The 23197-nt window shown below is 43.2% G+C and overlaps 1 protein-coding gene across 2 annotated transcripts; it reads right to left on the reverse strand.

Annotated features, from left to right (window-relative positions):
• Window positions 1-1259: 1259 nt before the first annotated feature.
• Window positions 1260-14977, reverse strand: LOC118410672 (ski oncogene-like). 2 transcript variants are annotated; one of them, XM_035812477.1, is made up of 10 exons: window positions 14691-14977; window positions 12376-12575; window positions 9834-9932; window positions 8447-8700; window positions 7116-7239; window positions 5612-6611; window positions 4199-4273; window positions 3665-3739; window positions 3221-3286; window positions 1260-1741 (listed from the first exon to the last, which is right to left on the reverse strand). In XM_035812477.1, exons 2-10 carry the CDS (start codon window positions 12559-12561, stop codon window positions 1674-1676), a joined length of 1947 nt encoding a protein of 648 aa, XP_035668370.1. In that variant the 5' UTR covers window positions 12562-12575; window positions 14691-14977; the 3' UTR covers window positions 1260-1673. The 2 variants fall into 2 exon arrangements, with proteins under 2 accessions (XP_035668370.1, XP_035668369.1); XM_035812476.1 differs by having other exon boundaries at window positions 7104-7239.
• Window positions 14978-23197: the final 8220 nt, after the last annotated feature.

The following is a 23197-nucleotide window of genomic DNA, read 5'->3' on the forward strand; positions in this document are numbered from 1 at the left end:
GACTCCATCAAAGTTCATCTAAACCTTTCCAAAGATGTTTCTATGCATTGCGAGCCATCAATGACAATGAGACGACAGTAATAGGACGCCTCCATCGAGCCTGCTCTAACATAAGGTAATTGAATTGACCCCTGCAATCACAGCAGCGTTGCGGCAGACTTAGCGGATGTCAGCCCGCACACGCACACCCTGCTTGTTACCATCGCGATGTATATGTCTTCGTTATGAGCTCTCCATCCGCGGCTTTATTAATAGGATCCCGCGGACGTCTATTTGTCATGTATGAGCCTCTTTATTGCCGCGAGAGGAACGGTCACACCTCGTGATCTCGGAAGCAATCGCAGGTTGACCCTGACCATCAGCTGCGGGTTAATACAGTCGCGAGAAGTACTTATCCCGGCAAGTGCAAAATTTGATTTTCATGGTTTTTTGCTTCCTCGATGGCCGACATCAATCTCCGGGTGCTCCAGAGTCCCGGCTCCGGTCGTAAAGAACCCGGCAGCGGGGCGAGATTCGCAGATTCTGTGGTTTGGGGCCATGATTTTGTGGTGATGAGGCCCACAAATTCTGAGGTTGACACACCAAAACCTCATCGTCGGCAGTAAATTCAACGCAAAATTGCATTCTGAGGAAACACATCAAAACGAGCTGGACGATCATAACTCAAATATGATAGATACTGTTTTTATTTCTATATCTTCACAGGCAAAAGGCGCTTTGGATAGACTTGTAAAAATCCATCATGTTAGCAAAACATTTGGTGACAATCATTAGAGCAGTAGAAACATCAACAAAGATTTCTCGAGACTCCACGGTAAAATCGATGAACTTTAAGAATTTTTCGGAACATAGTATGAAGATAAAGCAAGGCACAAGACATTAGCTCACTAAAGGACCTGGATCTCTAATAAATGTTGTTCTAACACAATTATCTCTCCGGCAATTACATTTACATTGACGCACTGAAGACATTTTAATGAATCTTTTTGATATAGGACAGTCACCATACGCCATATTAAATTATTGCTTTCCATTGCAGGACATTACGACACGGAAAGGTCAAAGGTCCAAGGAAAGTGGCTGCGGGGTGACAGCTTAAAAGGTTCCATATGGCCAGGCAGCCGGGCAGACGCGACCGGCCGGATAATCTCTTCAACTTAAAAGTCACAAAATTGATCGAGATGACACCGGCAAAGTGGTAATAACATTATCACACTGTCTACAAGACTTTTATCACGTGATGGGAACGTTATGGTAGCAGCAACGGTGAGTTTGTTAACATATAACTGGAGAGGAAACGTGCCAGAAAACACTGTTACCAGACAATGCCATTACTCAAGATCCACACATCAAAAACGCAGACGTGAACAAAGTGATAAGCATCACACTTCGCATACTACATGTTGTATCAACAGGGAATGTTAAATACAGCAAAATGCAGGCATTCTGATATAGATAGTAGATACATCTCTTCATTTGATAGTCTGCACTTACATTACCGACAGATTTAAATCTTGAGTGCTTCCCAAACATAAATTCCTGGTTTCAACACAAGAGTAAGAGACATGACATTGAAATCACTTAATTGGTATCAGCTTGAAATGGCCCATTTCACAGGTAAGCCTGAAAACAATCGGTACTTATTTCGCCCCCAGCAATCATCGCTGATGTTCCTAGTTGTCTTCACGACTTCGGGTCACCAGCATCTCGCAGGAGAAATTGTGCAGAGCGTCGTGGGCCTCTGGAACAAGTAGACAGGTACAGTGTCAGCTGCGCTAAAACCCAAATGGTACCGGAATGGTAGGGTATAGTCTTACATCAATTGTACCAAGGGAAAGGGAATGGTTACCTTCATAGAAATGGAGGTATTGTTTCAGAGGTATTTGTGCCTGTTCGTTTGTGTTTCCATGTAGTCAGCCTAACTGAAGTACCTCTTGATGGATTGTAACGATATGTATCATGTGAGTGGGTGTTAAGATGATTTTGGCTCCCCTGATGGGTCACTTGACTGAAGCAGAACGTTTTGGGTTTCTATCTTGTGTCCCTGACAGGCTAAAGTCTTGATTGGGGGGGGGGGGTAGCTTTTGATGTAAGGAAGGTAGCTTTGGCACCCATTCTGAAATTTACCATAACCCAGTAGTATTATTGTTTTGTGAAAGATGTGGCTTATTTTTGGAGTATACACGCTACGCCGTTGCTTATTTTGCTTCGTCTCATCCCGACATTTGCCGGTTTCATTGATTCACAGTGCTTTTCAGCTAATAATTATAAGAAAACAACTGCATTTCGTAACACGCACGGTAGTAACGCTTATCGCAAGTTACTCCTGTTTAAGTGTGTGTTTTCGGAAACGGAGCTGCATGGTGACGGTTTAACAGCCTGACACCGGTGAATCATTACACAGTGACTCCGCTCACTGCCTCACGAAGTGCCCGGCTTCAGGCGAACCGATGGGTGAGAATGCTTCACCCTCTCTCACGGGTAAATCCCCGTCGCTTCAGCTCTTAGTGCACACAATCTAAAAGCTAATGCGTGTCAGCGGTTTGCCTGGAATTGGCTGGGTCTGAACGCTCCACAGATCAAGTGGCCGTGTTAACCTCCCGACTCTGAGGACTGCCGTCTCATGAAAACTCCATTAACGGGAAAGTGTTTTCCTGTCGACAAAACTATTGTTTTTAACGAGTTACCCCGGGTCACCGGTACACGTACATTAGAGCCGGGGACATAAATCAGGGAGAGGCGGCGGCCGGGGATGTCTACTGGGTCCCTGGACATGACTCGTGCCGAAAACACTCTGCCTGAGGTACGAGATGGGCTGAGAAACGTATCATTCAAGTACTGAGCGTGTTGTGACCAGATATACTCAAACCTGATCAGTAACTTGTAAGAGATTGTTGTCAAAACGATTAGACAATGTCAATGACAATGATTTTTACTCGCACGTTCTTCCCTTATCGCCTAAATGCAGTAGTTACATGAAACGTTTATGTAAAGAATCTATATCAAGTTTAGACAGGCGTGTGATATAACGTTATTTGTGTAGACTTTGCAGTTAGTCTGCTAATAAGTTGGGTACTTAGTTTATCTGGTTGGGAGGGCCGGGAAGATCACAATGTCTTTCGGTCAACCATTTGGGGAACCTGTCATGATATCTTGTCAAAAGTGATGTGATTTTCTTTCAAAAATCTGCTTCGAAATTTCCTATTCAGACTTCGTCTACCTTTGAGCTTCTGTTGTGCCGTCAGCCTTGTAGCCTTCTCCTGGTCTATCTCACTCCGTAGGGAGTCTGTGGAGGGCAAAAACATAAACTTAGTACCGCTATAGACTGTAGACTAATGGCTTAAGCCTCTACAAGCCTCCACATGACACTGGAAGTAGTAGAAATCGACCAAATAGACAGATGATAGACCAAAAAAGCTAGCCGACCCAAAACTACAGTTTCAGACATGCCGCGACTAGTAAAGGCTATATAGCTGATAAGCTCTTCTCAATACATGCAAAAGTTCCACAAAAATGGACAAACAATAGAAAACCCCCTCGTTATGGCTGCACGCACTTTCAGACATCTACCAGATATCATTAGCTAAAACAGTACCTTATTATGTGATTACTCAATGTTTTAATCTAAATCTTATCTTTCTTTCCACAACGCAGATTAACTTACCTCTGACCAGTTGTACCTGCCTCGCCATGTCTTCTCTGTAGGCTAGCTCCCGCTGCATCTGGCCATGGATGGCATCTGAAATACAAACACTTGTTTGTACATAAAGCACATTCTTTTAAGGTCCCACTCTATCCTATCTACTATCAAATGCTCCTATCTAGTCATATTTCAAACAATAGAATTCCAACAATGTGAAACTTGCACTTGAAGGATTTGATTTTGGGCATCACATGTTTAAGAGTATGAGAAAAATAAATTGCCACATATACAAAACATTGTGCCAGAGTTCAATCAGATGTAGGCAATAGAAGACCTGTTGATAAAGTAATTCATGTATACCAAACGGTTTTGCATTTGCCCGCCGGTGAAGGCTAGAAATCCAGGTAATCAGATACACAAGATAAGACACAAAGAAACTGGATAAGACTCAATCATTGACCTACGATAGAGGACGCTATCTGAAACGTCTGGCCGCTACGAAAACTTATCCAGTCGCATGAGTAACGTTTGTACCGAGTATCGCATTGGTCTTACCTTTCAATATCTGACACTCCTTCTCGATCTGTCTTCTCTCGACGATGAGTCGGATGATTTCTTCAGCGATATTTTCTGGATTGGGATACATACTAGTACTTGTCACAAGCTTTGCCATATAACGTTAGTAAATATAAACGTCTTGATATTGCTAGATTCGTGATAATGACTTGCTTGGTGATGAGCTGTTTTAAATAAAGTACCAAAGTTTGTATCATTGTAATAAGTAAGTATGGAAATCACAACACCTCTAGCCTCTAGCTCTGTCTGAATCATGTCATCTAGTAAAACAGTGAATATTACAGTAAAGCAGTCACCCTCCATTGAGGTATAAACCATAGAGTTTTTCAGATATTTCGCTACTTCACGTATTTGCAGCAAAGCGCAAATGGTCCCCCTCCGACTTCCCGAAACGGGTGTTGGGTTCATATATGAAAGTTCTAAACATGGTTCCCTGTACGTCTATGAAAGTCGGGCATCCAGGGGAACATAATTTAAGGGAAATTCACCCTCTCCAACTAGATAAAGAAACGGAGAGTTACTTCCAAACGTTTCGATGGGTCAATGTATGTTATGGGGGGCAGTGTAACCGAAATCACCAAAAGGCCCCCCCCCCCCCCCCACACACACACACATCCACACACATCCACCCCTCACTAAGAAAAACACACAACCTATTTCCCACCAGTGATGATCTCTACAGATAAGCTTGCACAGATGTCCGGGATCACCAGCTGTAATCCTGGGATGTTGGCTAATACTAACCACTCTCACTTCATCCCTTGTAATCAAGCCTTCTGGACAAATTGCGTAGGTAAACCTGCGGGGCAGCTGCGCGGAGTCAGGCGGGTTCAGATGACTCAGATGCCGGAGGTAAGCCGACATGAAAGTTACCGTGACTCGTGGCCGGTGCGTAAGACTCTACATCTTGATGTAATAACGTCCATGTCGTTTTGATTAAACGGATGACGGTACAATTACAGATCATGAACGTGGCGTTGGAAGTTTGGAGGTTATACAATCTGCCAAGGATTTGGCAGACCTTCTGCAACATTTAGGCATCACGGGTGCACTAGACAGTATCTCAAAATCCAACTTTGAACCCCATGAAATCTTTGATGACGCATTGTTGATAGTGTTTCCAGTTTCTTTCCATAACTGGCTGTTTGAACTTATCTACCCAAGATAATGTACATCACCTTCTGCTGACTTCTGTACAAATTCAAACTGCTCAAAACACTACAGCAATACTGAAACTGGTCCAAACTTCCACTTGAAGAGTCAGTTAGTCAGTCAGCAGACCGCCGTGGTCAACAAGTTTCAAACGTCTTCTCAAATCACGCATGTATTACAGATAATTGCGTTCATCTTGTGAATTAAATTAAGTCGAAAATCTTGATCATTTTCACTCACCAGATACGGCTGAAGACGCTGATGTTCCAGGACCGTCCTCCTCTTCCAAGGCTGTCACACCGCCAAACCGCTCGGGTGCCGGGGTTATCTGTACCTGCTGACCTGATGCAATGTTCGGAAAACCTTCACCACTTCCCAGCGCAGCTATGCTGTGGGACCCGACCCAGTTTCTGCTGCTTCCATGGTCATGTGCTATACGTGAGTCTTCTAAGTGTGTTCGCTCTTTGGGGATCTCTTTGACATCCGCTACGACTGGCACATCGGAGCCACCTGTACCACTGTGGCCGCTCTCATCTTCGCCGTCCTCGGACGACGTCATTGTTGAAAAGTCGGCGTCTGTCCCTGGCAGTATCATGTTGGCCCCCCTCTCTCGCCCGGACGGGCCTCTCAGGACGGGACGGAAGGCTGACATGTACCCGACTATGGGACTCCGTAGCGAGGTGATGGTGCTGGCCATCCCGATCTTCGGCAGGTAGAGATCAGGCTGTGTGGTCACAGCGGGACTTTCGCGACCTTCGCTCCGAAACGTCTGGTTTCGGTCGCTCGTGAGGGCCGGCAGGCCGAACGGGGGGAAGTTGTAGTGGAAGAAGTTGTCCAGCACGAACGGGTGCATGCTCTTGCTCTGGGTGGACGTTTTGTCGTGAATGCTGGAAACAGCGGAGGAGCATATCGGGATGTGTGGTAGGCACTGCGGGCGGAGGAAGTACGGGGGAGAGATGAACGTCTTGCTGCCGAAGGGAGGGATGGGGAAGGACGGGTCCAGGGGGAATGTCGGCATGCTCGTCTGTTCTAGAGACATTTTCTGTTCCTGTTGAAACTTCTGCTTCTTGGCGTGAGACTGCGAGGCGGAGCTGCAGGCGTTGCTGAGGGCGCGTTTCCTGTTGCCGCCGTTGAACATGGCCTTGACGTCCTCCCAGGCGTACAGCAGGTCGTTCGGAGGCTGGTCCGCCGCCAGCTTCAGGTGCCGCCGCCACGCGTTAAAGTTCGCTGCGTCTGGATGCTGAGATGGCAAAACGAGACACACTTGATGCACTAATTAATACAAAAGTTACTCATTAATCAATTGGGTATATAATAAGCTTTGAAAACGGTCTGCTCTTTTAGGTGACATCCGCTGTCTTTCTTCGGCGACCTGACAGAATCTGAGGACGAGCAGTATTTTTCCAAGACTACCAAGACTAAGTTACCTTCATTGACACATTTCAATTTGACGTAATTTGGCACGTAACGTTATAATTTTAGAAACTCTCAAAGTATCAATGTAGTTTCAATTACTTTACAAAATGATAACTACAGGAGTAACATAACAAATCCAGTTAAAAGTGCTACATGTCTTGTCAATGACGGAAATATCGACAAAAACAAAAGAGCATACACATAAACGTCCTGACAATTTCAACCTTTAAACATTTGAAAGTAACGGAGTCCATGCAGAAGCTTATTTTCATTGTTTTGTTTTCCCAATATCAGATGTTAAATAGTGAGTATTTACTTCTTCGCCGACCTTGTACTTGGAGTCGGGCATGCGGTGGCAGTGGAAGATGAACTTGTTGGGTGAGAAGAAGATGTTACAGAAGATGCACTTCACACACTTGGCTCGGGAGCTGTTGTAGCGGGACGGGTAAAATCTGTACAGAAAAATAAAACAAGAAATCAGCGATGAAACGTTTTCACATCGGTGTCATGTTTATGTTAGATTCACCACTAATATTGCAACTATCTAATATATAACTAGTTTCACTTCTACAACTACGGTCATTGCTAACGTTACCTCAAGTACTTTCTATTTATCACATTATTTTAGTTCAAAAAAGTTTTTCAGTCGAAAACCGTGTTATCTACTTTTGCATGTGATAATGGTTGTCACTATGTTCTCGCTAGTGTCCCTTCAGCAAGCCAAGCGCCAACACAGCATGTTTTCCCATTTTTGTACTTTCTTGTCACGTTGACCAACTACGAAGAAGAAAGAAAATTCCTGTTTATTTTTCTGAAATCAGTTGACAATGAGCGCGCGGATATCATCCATAACATTTACTTGCTGTGACCTTAAGATAGCAAGTCTGATGAATGTTGTACGACACCTGTGCGACTACCCCAAGAATGGCCCCAGTTTGCGAGCGCACGACGATAGAGTACGACCAATGTGACCGCGCCCTTAAAAGTAGGCAGGAATCCTTTAACCACAATTTATCCGTGAGCGGTTTCTTTATACACGAGTTAATCCTTAGCGAATAAACACAGCAGTGTAATGAACGTTTTCTGTCATCGTGCATGTACCTTCAGCAGTGCAAATAAACAACACATTTAGCACGTGGACTAAATCAACAAACAGGGGCTTAACTCGTCGTCCACTCTCACAGCGTGTGCCCATGGCGCCACATGCTTCAGGCATCGGGATTATGCTGGAAAACTCCCTGACTGGGAGTTATTCAATGGACACAGAATTTGTGTTATCTTCTTGTGTTCTATCCCTTGACTTTGGTAGACCTCCGGGTACTATTGCTCCGACCCACTCCATCTTTTAAAACAAGACAAAAGTAAACTCAATCCCATTGCCCTACTTAACGGCACTTCCAGGCAAATGTAGCAGCACTGAGAGTGTATGAAAATCATAACAGGAACACACACACACACACACACACAAAGCACAAACGCGCAAAAACAATGGTAGGTAGAGATAGTCAGACAGGGAGACAGAGACAAGCAGACAGAAAGTTAGAGACAAACAACAAACAGAAACACATACATACACAGAGACAGACAAAATTAGATAGGCAGACAGAAAGCCAGACAGACACGTCAGTCCCTAAAAAGTTAAATAAAAATTCCATTCACCTGCCGCGGCAGCCCCAAGAGCACTCGTGCGCGACCTCGAAGGCGAAGTTCTCGGGCAGCTTGGGCGGCGTGGTGTCTCCGAAGAAGGACTTGCAGAGACGCTCGGCCTCGCGCTTGGTGATCATACCGCAGCGGCGGGACGAGATGGGCATGGCGCCGGCGCGCCGCAGCAGCTCCAGCTGGACAGGCGTGCACTGCACACAGGTGATGCCGAGCGCCACGCGGCGGTTGTGGATCTCGTTATAACTGAAACTCTGCAGGGCAGAACATAGCGGGAACTGTTAGAATTTCTATAAATGCATTGTTATTTACTTCTTACGGCAGTGTTAGCAGTGTACGAGTTAGTGGATCTCGTTATAACTGAAACTCTGCAGGGCATGTACACAACGGGAATTGTTGGAAATTCTATCAAAATCGCAATGTCAATCACCTCTTACTGTAGTGTTATGATTGTTAGTGTTAGTGGATCTCGTTATAACTGAGACTCTTCGGGGCAATTTTACTATGGTCTTCAAAATCATATCCAGTTGCATAAGTAATCGCTATTTGGCGTATTGCCGCAGTCTGTACATATTCGTTGCCTTAAAAGTTATGCTAGGACAAGACCCATTTGTCCTATTCCATCTTTACGGACTTTTATGATCATTTCTACAAAAATGTTTCATTGATATATTGAGAAATATAGTACATTTTAACATCTTAAAAGCCTATCATAAAGATATACATTGTTTTAGTCCAAGTTACAGACGTTCATGTATACAGAGCTGTACTTTCAAAAAGTAGCAGTTTCAAGAAATACAATTAACAAATATTCAAAAATAAATCAGTTGTCTGAATAAAGATTTACTCGATAGGCATCTCGTTATGAAACCCTGCAGTACAAATATAGGTCAGTTGTACATGTTTAAACTTAAATAGATTAACTGTCCAAAGTGACTTAGTATATCAACGGTTTGGTTTCAAAACTCGTACTGTATGGCTGGTACCAAAAGAACTTCTGGCGTATCTTGCCTCATGTAATATTTATCAACGTTTGTTTACAAGACAGTGCTCCCTACGTAATATCATTAGGCATATGATGCAAAGGAATTCATAACACATGAAGCCCGGCATACAACATGATCCGCGAATGTTATATATGTATGACTAAATGCTGTAAGCAAAGCCTTCCCACATGTAGATGATGATATTTCAAGTAATGAACATATAGTAGAGTGGACTATGTCTTTCTTCACAATTCATAAAGGCTGGTGTACATCATGATCAGCAAATATTTTGCCACAGGTAAATGTTCATATCTCAGGTATTTCGCATACAACTACATTTCTTTATGTTGTACCTAGATGTCTAATCTTAATGAATGTAATAAATGTTTGTGTAAGTTTACCTTGAGTAAAGTGTTGGAGATCTGCGCCAGACACAGACGATCTTTCCCTTCCATCATGAGGGAGATGATCGGTACTCCGCACAGGACTACGGATCGGACCTACAGACAGTTCATATGGTTTCTACATGACACATACAACACGCACTCAAAACCACGGATCGGACCTACAGACACTTCATATGGTTTCTACATGATCCATACAACACGCACTCAAAACCACGGATCGGACCTACAGACAGTTCATATGGTTTCTACATGACACATACAATGATGCACTCAAAATTACTAAAAAATCGGACATACAGATGGCTTTACATGACACATACTACATACACTCCAAACAAAAGATCGGAACTACAGTTCAAATTGTTTCTACATGATACATTTATGATGTACTCAAAACCATGGATTGGACCTACAGATAGTTCATATGATTTCTACATGACACATTCAATATGAACTCAAAACCACGGATCGGACCTACAGACAGCTCATATAGTTTCTACATGACACATACAACACGCACTCAAAACCACGGAGCGAACCTACAGACAGTTTACATGGTTTCTACATGACACATACAACACGCACTCAAAACCACGGTTCGGACCTACAAAAAGTTCATATGGTTTCTACATGACACATGCAACATGCGCTCAAAACCACGGATCGGACCTACAGGCAGTTCATATAGTTTTACATGACACATACTACATACACTCCAAACCAAAGATCGGAACTACAGTTCAAATTGTTTCTACATGATACATTTATGATGTTCTCAAAACCATGGATTGGACCTACAGACAATTCATATGGTTTCTACATGACACATACAATATGAACTCAAAACCACGGAGCGGACCTACATACAGTTCATATGGTTTCTACATGCCACCAAGGACCTACAGACTGTTCATATGGTGTCTGCATGACACATTTATGATGCACTTAAAACCACGGTTGGTGCGACACGGCCACAGTCCGTATCCACAAACGGGTTACAGAAAAAATACATATAGACCTAACGGCTAATTGGTAGGTCATCCACTGCGTCGCACGAGGCCATGCCACACATTCAGGACCTTCAGCTTCCTACGATTTTGCTCCCGACCACTCCTAAAGCAATGTGGTCGGGCGCTGGGTTGGGAGTAGGCTGAAGGCCAACCTAATCTAGCTCCAATTTGCTTCTTTGATCCAAGCAGAATATGGGTTTCCGTTTCCATTTTTTTAGATTTATAGTCGCAGAAGACTAAAGAATAGTGCAACCTCGCAGACCAAACATTACAGCTCACGGCTAACGTAAGAGTAACTCCCAACCTTCGTCTGGAGAGGGTCGCAAGGACATGGTCGGCTGTGTGCGACAGGGGCTAGTATATTGGTACTGTCTTCACTTTCTTCTTTGAAATCATATCCCCACTTACTTTTTGAGACAAAACTGTTCACGCAGGTGACAATGTACAAATGTACCTTGTAATGTACTGCGCATATAAACGCAAAGCAAAAATCATGCAGATACTAATTTCTACCTTCAGATGTTGAAATCAGAAATGGCACGATGGCACCTAGTACCTGTATTGTTCATGGTGCTAATTGATTGAGTCAATTAGCATCGCGGTAAGTGAAAAGTCACATGGCTCATTTGACTAAAGATTAATTGTATATTGACTATGATTGACAGGGTGTATTTTTTGGGACAGAACAGAGACAGGACCTCATCAAACTTTGATAGGGTTTGTGCGACATAACAATACACATGTTGTATCATGTACTCGGTGTTTGGGCTAGCTATAGTGTACATTAGGAAACACTGCAATAATACAGAAACGACTTTTCAACAGCGCCATACATACACACAGTCACCAATATAATTATCTGTGTTTGTCTATGTAATATGGCTAGCCTCTCCTTGAAAATGTTGTCCAGTTTCGTCTGATATAACAGAGACCTGTAGGTTTATACTAGTATATCGTTTGACTAGCAGTATGGGGGCACCGCTTGTAACAACTCGATTAACTTCAACATAAAACCAGTTGCCTTCAAGACCATAAACATGTATCTCACGTGTGGATACACATCTTAAGCATGAGCGAGCAAAAAAAGGAACAATTTCAGTAAAACTTCGGAGAAACAGAGTTCTATGTATACGAAATATCCAGATGCTGCTGACAAAAATGCCAAACTCCTTGAATGAGTCGTCAAGTGAGACATAATTCAGTGAATAGTCAGATCAGATACAATGGAAAGAAAGTTATTCTGATTTTTTTTCTTCAGTTTGAAACGAGAAGACACCAATCTATTCCATTGACAGCTATTTGGGCCCCATACACACTGATAATATATTTCCATCAAAAAATTGCAATCTGTTGTGTTTTATGAAATTAAGCACCACATGAGGTGAGGAGGTAAAGAATGAATTGTTTTCTGTTTGCTCACGACTTCTCAATGTAACAAGGGTAACACTTCCACGATCTCCTTAAAGAATCAACATCCTACCTTCTCAGGATCACTTTCTGCAAGCACAAAGGACGATAAGTCGTACCTGGTTACTGTTTGGCAGCGTTGCCTTCATGGGGCTTGCTTCAGGCTCCGGGAGCGTCTCTGTGGCCCTCAGGCCGCAGGAGAGGGCGGGCCCGACGGCTGATCCGGGCAGGTCCGGTGTCGGGTCCGTGGAGGTGGGAGGGGGAGCCGTGTCCCCCACCAGAGGACTGTGGCAGTCTCCGTCCATCTATGGTTCCTCAACTGCATATGGAAAGAAATTTTGAAAGTTTTGAATTACAGTTTTCCTAAAAAACAGAACTTCGAATTCGAAGTCAAATTTGAAAATAAAGCTCTGACGCGAAGGCACAGTAAACGTTTTTGTTTTCAGTAAACGGTCACTGAAAAGAGAGTGACCTAAACGGAGATATACAGTACACCCGCTTTGAAAATAGAAAATACCATAAGACACAGTAAAATGTTTCTTCCTCAACGCAAGAGTCGGTGAAAAGAAAGCGACCTAGATTGAGACATCTATACAATACGTGGTAAAAAGTCTTTTGAAGAAAACCCTAAGTGTTGTACCTGTGCCATATACAAGTATTGAAAGAAGACAGATAGGGCTGTATCAGTCAATACAGACGCTTTCAGAACTTGCGATCCATATCTGTAGCTTGTTTGAAGTCTATACAATCCCTAACAAAGGTTTTTGAAGTAACACTATAGAACGTTTTACCTGTTCCAGTTCTACAAAAGTTCTGTAAAAGAGAGAAAAAACTAGAGGGCTAGAGATGTACATTTATAGATCTAGAAAACGATTGAGGAACGCCTGACGTATCAGTAATTTGAGTAATAATTCTCGATCTTGATAGAGAGTTAGAGACTCCAGCAAGTAACTTTACGTAGATAACTGTATATCTGTGCTAGTTCGAACTCAGGAGTCAGAACTGAGTGTTTGCCCATAAACATAAGGCAGGTGAAGTTGCCAACGTACGACCTTAAGACCAACAACGATCTTATGACGTAACGCTGTAACAGTTACATAGTTACATAGCTATACCTGTGTTAGTCCGAGCGAGAGGAAAAGCCTGTAAACATGGACAAGAAAAGCGAAGTTGCGAATCGTTGCGCTCTCTTAAGACTTCTCACATTTGGACGGCACCAACTCTTGTTCAATATTGTACATAACCATACATGTGCTAGCCCAAGCCCTGTAAGGCGAGAAAAGAAGTAAGACAGATAAGACAATGAAGTTTATAAGACACTCAGGTAAACTTGTGACCCGCTGCGCTGCTTTAATATAGTCTTAAGACCTGTCACATTTGGACCGTACCAACTTTTGATTAATTCTTTATGATCCGGGGTGACATCAATGGGCGATAATCATGCACGGCGATTATTGTTCTCATGAAAAATGAAACGTTCGCCACATGCTGCCCGCTCTGTTCGCCCAGCGCAACAAAGCGGCCTGTGGGGCATGATTAGCGCGGGAGAGAATGGTGCAGGCGATCCCCGGAAATTACACCAGTCTCATCAATACAGACGGATTGTTCCTGTGGCTCAACTGGTAGTAGACTCACAGTTAAGCTCCTAGTTCCAGTTTGTTGCTAACTGAGAGACTTCAAATCCTGGGTAGGGTAGGGTAGGGCAGCTGGAGGTTGGAGCTGCACCCATCTTTCGGAAGGGACAAAAAATGGGGGTCCCGTGATAGAGGAGGTGCCTCAAGCGCCTTAAGGCGAAGGATTTGCAAACTCTCTCCTATATAAAGTATAGCCTGCTACAAAACAGCAAAGAAGCTTGCTACCTATGCACCACACGGTACTACAAGGGTCTGCACTTAAAATCAATACATATAGAGACCGGGGGTCGGTCTGCATTTCTCCACCGCTGCACATCGAAGGCGATGTTCTTTCAATTTGCCTTTAGATTTCATGTAGTTGGATAGGCGTGCGTCAAGGTAGTTATATGCTAAACAATCAACACCTAGGAGATGATGTCTGGTTGTAGGTCGATATTGTAAAGAAGAAGAAGCGTGTACTACATCTAAGGCGTCCATTACAGCGTGGTAAACTTTCATGAAAGAGCCGCCGTGCGAAAGGACGGATGAAGAACAACCTGATGTAGGTAAATTAATTCGTGCTAACTGTATAGGTGAAGACTACAGGGGAAATAGCTGAAATGATAAGCTGATCGAATAAAGTCAAGTCAAGTCAAGTGAAACAATTTGTGTGCTTGTCCTTGCCCGGGTAAAACCCCACTTGATTAAAAATACATCACAATTCATGGGTGACGATGCATGATGCCGAATTCCTTGTATATAATTATAAGAAAAAATGGCTAGCATACATAAATCTTATGAATTTACAAAGTAGTACTTACTTGGTAAAACGTCCGATAAAGAGAACTTCAGACGTCTGTAGTTTTGAAGAGCTGGCTGTCTAGCCTGTAGCCTCTAGGTGAGTCCGACACTTGTAGAGTTTGTAACGGGAGTCCTTGTCGCTACAAACTCCCCCGACAAGCCCGGGTGAAACCGATATCTCCCCCTGTTAAGCCCGTTCGCAGCTAGCGCGTTAGTCCTCAGCTGTCGACGGGAGCTGACAGAAGCGCTACAGGTACCAGGGTCTCTATCCCTGCCGACTCGCCGCCGGGCCGAGCGATTGTGAGACCGCCTCGCCGCAGCTTAGCCCGCGATAAAAGCTCCGCGCCTGCCAAACCCTTTGGGACGGACCATTGCACTTGCTAGGGGGGAAATATACAGAACGACCGTATTTTGTACTTCCCGTGTCCAGGAAGCTATTAACCTACTTAAACGGATCAGACTCATAAACAATTAAAAAAATTTGGAATATTTTGTGGTAAGAGTGGCAAATTATAAAAATGCACATCGACGGAAGTCATACTGCCACCCGCCTTAAGTTAACGAGAAAAAATTAAGGTTACGTACAATCTGGTTCAACGTACAATTTCATACAATTAAGATTCCCTCCTCAACAAGAATATTGTAGAACACATGTAGAACAAATTTTAATGCTCAATCTCTTTTATAGTAAGTCGAACAGGCGACAACAAACGGGCTTCGAACTCCGGACCTCTAACCACCAACCAGCGCGCGCACCTCACATTTTTACCAGACAGGGAAAGTGGTGGTGTCACGGGTCGTGGTTAGGCTATTATATCAGCGCGGAACATCTCTCCTCAGTAAGAACTCATCTCCCAGTCCGAGCAGATCAAACACGGTCCTGATAAGGCGTATCGCGCAGGGATCAGCGCCGAGATGAGCTGTGATGCCGCGAGACTTAGACAGGTGCGAGAACCGCGAGACTTTAATCCTCGGGGTCACGCGAGGTCACGGGGATGTTTTACAAGTGGTCGGTTTAAAACCGTAGTCTCAGCTGATATGGTGTGAGCTCCTAGTGTGATGACACCTGATGGGTCGGAAGAAGGAGACTGTTTTTAAAGAACCGCGTACAGCTTTATTTTCACTGACGTTTCGGTGACCGTCTGTCACCTACCTCAGGGTAATTCTGACTGGTTCACATTGTACTGCAGCGGTAGGCGTCGCTGCTTGCAGAGTATGTCAGAGTCACAAACGCAAAGTATTTACATGTACATGTATACGGTGGATTTTTTTTTACAATGTGGTCCCAAATGTAAAGGAGTATAATATATACATATGTAGCAGTTAATAAAAAAAAGAGTCTCTTTATTCAGTGACATACCTAGCTGATGAAACTATTCACGGATCTTATGTGACTGTGAACCAGATGCTGGATGTTCATCATTCAGAACGTTAACACACGTTTGATTAGAGTTAAGACTTCACTTCTTTATCCGGGAAATTACAGGCAATTTCTTTGTTTTGCATTTTATATAAACCTTACAAAACATGTAATACTGAGCTGTAGTAGACGCGTCGCTCCTTTTGTTAAACTTAAACGTTAAAGACAATTTTCTCGAAATCGATATTCTACCAATATGTGCGTTGTTATTTTTGTAGATTAGACTTAGTCTTGTGATCTTTTCACCCTATTACTTGAACAAAAGTAACAATCCTGTCAAACGTTTTTTTACAACTTATCGTTAGTGATTGGCGCCGTGTTTCAGTTAGCCCTAACGCAGCCCCTACACAGGGTTAACTTTGTATCATACCACGTTAAAGGCTCGACTATAAGTTACAGAGCGTGTACCCAATCATCATCCGGGCGTGCTGGTTGCACGGATGGACATGGCTCTCTTCCTCCATCCTTCCCTATCTTTCATAGCCTTGGGCAGTTCTTCAGCCGAGCAGCCGGTATCTTCACAAAGTGAATAATTTGCCCAATAATTTGCCCAATACTAACGCTTGCGGAACAAAGCTATGGTTCTCTTTCCACTGACTGAATGGAGACCGAAGGGCGACAATGAAGCGACCGAAATTCTACTTGTGTGACCTTTGTCTTTATCGATGAAATCTGATCCTTAAGGTAAAATTTCGATTTCAAAGACAACGAAACACATTTATGACGTTCACTGGAATCATTGCTGAGACATTTGATCGTCAAATGGCGGCTGCCTCAGTTCCAAGATTGCTAACGAAACGGCACAACTTCTGTGTGCCCAATCAAGGTGCGTTTCACGGTACAGATGTACCACGGCTTATGTTATGTGTTGCTCATCCTCAATAAAAGGCTGGTTTAAAGAATGACAAAGCAAACTATAGCGTGATAGAACCTGACAAATGGAACCCAAGTGTCTTTGTTGTGACCTTGTGTCACGTCTTGCCCGAGCCGATCGGCTGAGCGGGACGGATGGATGATTGATGAGGCGGTAAAACCCGTACCTACGGAGGGGTAATCAGCTTAGGTGGGGCTCAGATACCAGGCTAATTAGGGGAACTTACCAAGGATTGGTTTTTTGGCAACTTTGTCTAAAGTTTACTGCGAGCGCAAGGGTTATACTCTGCTAGCAGAGGTTAAGCTCTGGCTTATTTTTAATGTCTTCTCGAGTGTTTTTGTGTGGAATTATACTCTTATTGTACGCTAGCCAAACGCACAGAAAGAAAACTTGATAGAATATTAAGCCCGGCAAAAGCACATGAGGAGACATCAAAAACTACCAGAAGCCGTTTTTCTGCTCGGAGGGCAAACTGGTCAAACGTAGTCTGTAGATTGTAAATTTATGACGTTTCAGAGTATATGCGCGATGCTCACGGCGAATATACTAGACCATATGAACTTTTATATATCAAAGTGCATGATAATGGGGCGAAGCAATTACGGTTAGACAAAAACACCCAGCATAGTATGGCTTGTGAATTATACATGGCGACCTGATGCGGCCATTTTTCACATTCTAACTCTACACACCTATTTGCACTTTCGTCAGCCTGTACATGTTTTAAACAGAAAATGCTTTTATCTACAAGAATTAGTATAATATGTCATTTGCAGACATAGACATAGACATACGTAGAACATTTGACTTCTATGACTTTGCTGAGCCAGTACGTAGCCTTGACGTCTCTCTTAGTTAAAAATGTAGCACCAAGTGAGTTATCATGACAAGAACAGTCATGCCTTCAAATACCAGAGTTACCAACCTAGGGTTGATGTGTTAAAAAATTCTTACTTTCCCAGAACTATCGTATAGTGGAATTTGTTATCACTAAGTACAGTAGGGGCATCTTCTCTGGGTAGTTTTAAAGAACGCTTGCAGATAGATGTGCAAAAGTTAGGTGTGACGGGTCGTTCGGTGTAATATGACCAGCTACTGCCTCGCCGCGTGCCTGCGAAGCTGGTGTGTTACGCCAAACGGCGGTTATACCGGCTATAGATGCAGATGCAGATATAGACTACTACTTGGCTGTGGGCCACAGCTCGCAACACCGGCGGTCCTGGATATAATTGTCTGACGTCCGCCGCGCACAAGCCGCGCTTAATTCATTCTACTCAGCCGGAAATGAGAGGAATAATGTCGAGCATTCATTATTAATGAGGACATAATCCACGTGGAACTGGTACGCCTACCACACCTTGTGGTGATGTGGAGTATACAAACATGTATATCTATTTCAGCGATGAAATATTTTGAGCAAAAATGAATGTTAAAAGGCTCTGGTAAAATACGTTGTGAAACCCAAGAGTAGAGCTTCCGCATCCATGTATTTTATAATGATATTTGCAAATGGAAAACTCACATAATTATTTTGTGCTTTGGGTAATAGTTGATGCCATACATTGTACCGTGTACAATTGTCGTGCAATAAGGTTCATATAATAAAAGAGTTACGCAATTACGGGCTTCGAATATCTATTGTTGGAAACAATGTGCAGTCAGGCCGAATTATTTCAGATGACAATGATGACAGACAACAGCATGGGTAGATACAGATGTGAGAATGAGATAGAGCCGTCTATTGCACTTATATGCGCATATATGATTTATGAATAAATGATCATCAGAATCACAAATACAACATTTTAATGATGACAGTTTAATGAAATATACGGGGAGAGACATCTGTCGGTAAATAATAACATGTTGAAGCTTTACTTAAATATTCAACACACTTCTACTGTGTACCTTCTACCAAGCAAAACCTGTGAGATATTGTAAGAATAGTTTATTTTACGTAAAGCATTTTTTTAGAATTTTAACTTTAATACAATACAACACACCCTGGCGTTTACAATACAACACACTCCACCTTAAACCAACATTTCCATCACCATCATTCATTAATCTCGTCGTTATTTCTGTATTGTCACTATTGAGGCATCATTTCATCAATCATTTATTCACACATCGACACGTGTAAGTGGCCAACGTCTATTGTATACATATGTGGCCATGTTGATTTGATTATAAACTGTATGGATGACAACCGCGCGCGGATCAATTTTCGGTCGTCTCCAAAAGTTGATAAAAGAAGTTTTGAAAATGCTTTAAATCGTACAAAGCAGCTGCAAAGGGAGCAAATATATGTCATCGATTTTTAAAAAAAGTATATGTATTGAAAAACATATACTAATGGCAACGTCAATTTTAAGGTCAAGGACAAAAATGTGTGTTTAACATTTATCTAACCCTCAGACACCTTAAAGTTCATAATGAAGCCAACTTTTAGGGGGGGGTGCCTTTTTTATTCGCACGCTCGCATCAGTTTTTTGGATTCCCAGTGGATGACATCCATGTAATCAAATCAACATGGCCTATATGTTTCTGAATGAATAGGTTGAGTGAACGAAGTTATATGTACATATCCTGATACTTAACTCCTTCTACGAAAATTACAATCTTTCGTGACAGAGTTCACTTGAAACCTTCAGGGACTGTAATATTGTCGCCTCCCCATCCAAAATGCATGGTCTATTCTCGGAGGACTTCGCACAACAACGTAAACGTACACGGCGTGTCCTTCCAAATAACAACATAACAGCCATATACCAAGTCATGCTAAAATACGGGAGGGGGGGGGGTTGTGGCTATGAATAGCCAATACAAATGGCATCTGGCACCGTCTTGTTCTACGAACAGCCCCGAGATAGTGAGATTGCAATCACCAGGCAGAAGATAAACACTAGTTCTGCCCAATTGACTCCGCCGCGCGATGGTCCATGGCTGTACAGCGCGGGGCGGCGCGGGGAAATGTCGGCTGGTGTATATAGTCCTTCACGCTTCTAACCTACACCTGATCATTACCTCCGTACACAACGGAGGTATTGTTTGGTTCTTTGTGTGTGTCTGTGTGTGAGCCTGTGTGTGTGTGTGTTTGTGTGTGTGTGTGTGTGTGTGTGTGGTGTGTGTGTGTGTGTGTGTGTGGTGTGTGTGTGTGTGTGTGTGTGTGTGTGTATGTATGTGTGTGTGTTTGTGTGTGTGCGTGTGTATCTGTGTGTGTGTGTGTGTGTGTGTGTCTGGTCTGTCTGTCTGTGAGTGTCTGTGTTACCGTGACATAATTGTGGTTGGCTTAACAAGAATCTCTGGTTGGACAAAATAACATTTCACATGTCCTGGCCATGGGAAGACGAATGTCAAGGTCGATTATGAACCTCCTGTTGGCTGTCCTTGGTACTACAGTAAAACAGTTTTTGTGTGTACTTCTTGGTATAGGTATCATTAGGACGTTCCCATTGACGTACAGACGGCTTCGGGCGAAACAGGATTGTGAAGATTTTTTTATCTTAATGTGTGACGATTTTGCCTAAAACGTATTATGTGTTATCCAAGTATTTAATCCTAATCTAATCCAGCAGAAATAGTATCAATGAACGGACGAATAGAAGTTGCCTGTGAAAAGTTGTGGGAAACGAGAGTTGCGTTTTGCATAGAAAGAGACTTTCTAACATTTTGAGTCTCATAAAGGCTCTCTTGTATAATATATGTTCCGTCATACGCCAAAAATGAACAACATATTTGTAACATCTTTTTGTGTAAAACGGCAATAATCTTTTCCAAATCAACAGGTGCGTTTAAGCTTCGAAATCATGACGGTAATAAAACTGGTAGATGGTTTTGCAATTATTGCAAGTAAAGGTGTCCGTGAACTTGGAATAATTCCCTCTATAAAACAATAAAACACCCATTTTACTCCAAACACAACATTTCTTTCCGCCCGTCTGAAATGATCTGCGCGGAAAATTGGCTGCGGTTTCTCCAAATCGTCCTCGGCGCGCTGTTTGGAGTTTCCGTGATTTGTTTCGTGTGCGGAATCCTTCAGACGGCGAGCAAACGAGCCTGAACGTATTCAGGATGGAGTCAATGTCAATTGTGCAGGCGGAATGGCACGATAACCGCTGGGCGGGCCGGGATCTTATTAAGTCTCCATGATGTACCGTCTCTTCTGCATTAAGACATCTCCCCGAAGTGCGTGCGATACGGACCAGATAACGCCTCATCTCATGAGAGGACATGACTTACGGGCGGAGGAAAAGTTCAAAGAGTTAGGAGAGCCTGTTACAAGGTGTTGAAAAGCTGGAGAGATACAGACATGTGCTATATAATCTCTAGCTGTCAAGGACTGATTGGGTTAGTAGAATGGCTGTTAGAGGCGCTAATTAGTCAGCCTAGGTGTTTTCCTACAGTTCCAAGGGTTAGGAACGTCTGTTAGAAGGTGCTGAAAAGCTAGAGACAAAATACAAATCTGTGCTACATGATCTCTAGCTGTCCGCGGCTGATGGGTTAGTAGAATGGCTGTTAGAAGCGCGATTTAGATAGTTAGTTCAGGTGTCATCCTACATATAGTTTCTCCAAGGGTTAGGAACGTCCGTTACAAGGTGCTGAAAAGCTGGAGAGATACAAACCTCATAATCTCTAGCTGTCGGGAGCTGATTGGGTTAATAGAACAGCTGTTACAGGCGTGATTTAGTCAGTCAAGGTGTCATCCTACATGCAGTTTTTTCAAAGAGTTAGGAACGTCTGCATAAGGTGCTAAAAAGCTGGAGAAATACAAACCCCATAATCTCTCGCTGTCAGCACCTGATTGGGTTAGTACTTTAGAATGGCTGTTAGAGGCGCGATTTAGTCAGCCTCGGTGCCTTCCTACAGATGGTTTATTAAAGAGTTAGTTCTAAGTCCGTCACGGAAAGCTGGAGGTATACAAACCTGTGCTACATAATCTCTAGCTGTCAGGGGCTGATTGGCTTAGTAGAATGGATGTTAAGTTAGCCTAGGAGCATCTAGAAAGTCCTGGGTAGATTATATACAAGTTCGACATCAAGATTGTTGCAAATGTATACTATAAGCAGATGGAGCTTGAAATACACGGTTTATCTAATGCGGAATTTAAATTCTATGCTATTAGTATTCTGGAGGAGACAGAAAACGTCGACCATATCCACTATCTGTGCCTTAATAGTCCAAGTTGTTACGATTATAACAAATTTCCCTTTCGTGCCCTTCTGGGTCCTGACATTATCATATCGAAGATCTGTCAATGCATTGTAGTAGTATAACTTATTACTAGATAACTTCCAGTACTCTAGTGGCTGGCAGCCAGGTCTGGCTAGCTTCCCAGTTGCGCATGTTCCCGCTCAATCTGTTTAGATCTTACGCACAATGACCTGTTCCAAGTAGTGACAAGCCGTTGGCTTCATATTTGCAGAAGTAGGCAGGATGAAAGGGGCTTGGGGGACGGCGATACCTCTAACATTCGCTAGAAGGCGCCAAAGAGCACTTCCGCTGCGCTTCTGACTGTGACTTGCTGAACTCGGTGACACTGAGGTAGGTGAACGAAGGGACTTCAAAGTCCTTGCTGTTTCTATTCTGTTGAGATGACACTATAGCTATGTGATCTACCATCTGGCCATGACATGCGTGTCTTAAGCGGGTACACGTATCTGACTGAAGCTGCGGTAAGTTGTCGTTGGTGACTTTACTGCGGCAGGGCGCTTTGGCTGAGCGCTCCACAAATTTCATATATTCGTACATAAAGCTAGCCTTTTTACCGCTTTCGTGCTTCGTAGTCGTACTTCGTTGTCGTACTTGACCTTGATGCATGACATTCCCATTATAAAGTCAATGGTAACGCAAATCTAATACAAGACGCGGCGACGCCACCGGTTATCATAGGAAATGTTGATGGAGGGCCTCTGGCCTCTTGGGCATCTCAAGTTGAAGTTGTTTGCGCCGTGATAGACAGAAACGGCATAATTTTCTCTGTCTTCAAGTGTGGCATTTAGATCTGAACTTCGTCAAGACAGGGGACTACAGCTCAGGAGAATGACCAGTGATGACCCCTACTGACGGTCACCACTGTGTGCCTGGCACAAACCCACACTAGTTACATGTACAGGTCTGATTAACTCCAATGTCAACATCCGGTATCCTTCACTGGACATGGCTAGATATCTGATACCCGTCTGAAGTGTATAAATCATTCATGATCGGTACAGCATAGAGGAAGAATTTAT

Source organism: Branchiostoma floridae, chromosome 2 (genome assembly GCF_000003815.2).
Source record: "Branchiostoma floridae strain S238N-H82 chromosome 2, Bfl_VNyyK, whole genome shotgun sequence".
Lineage (NCBI taxonomy): Eukaryota > Metazoa > Chordata > Leptocardii > Amphioxiformes > Branchiostomatidae > Branchiostoma > Branchiostoma floridae.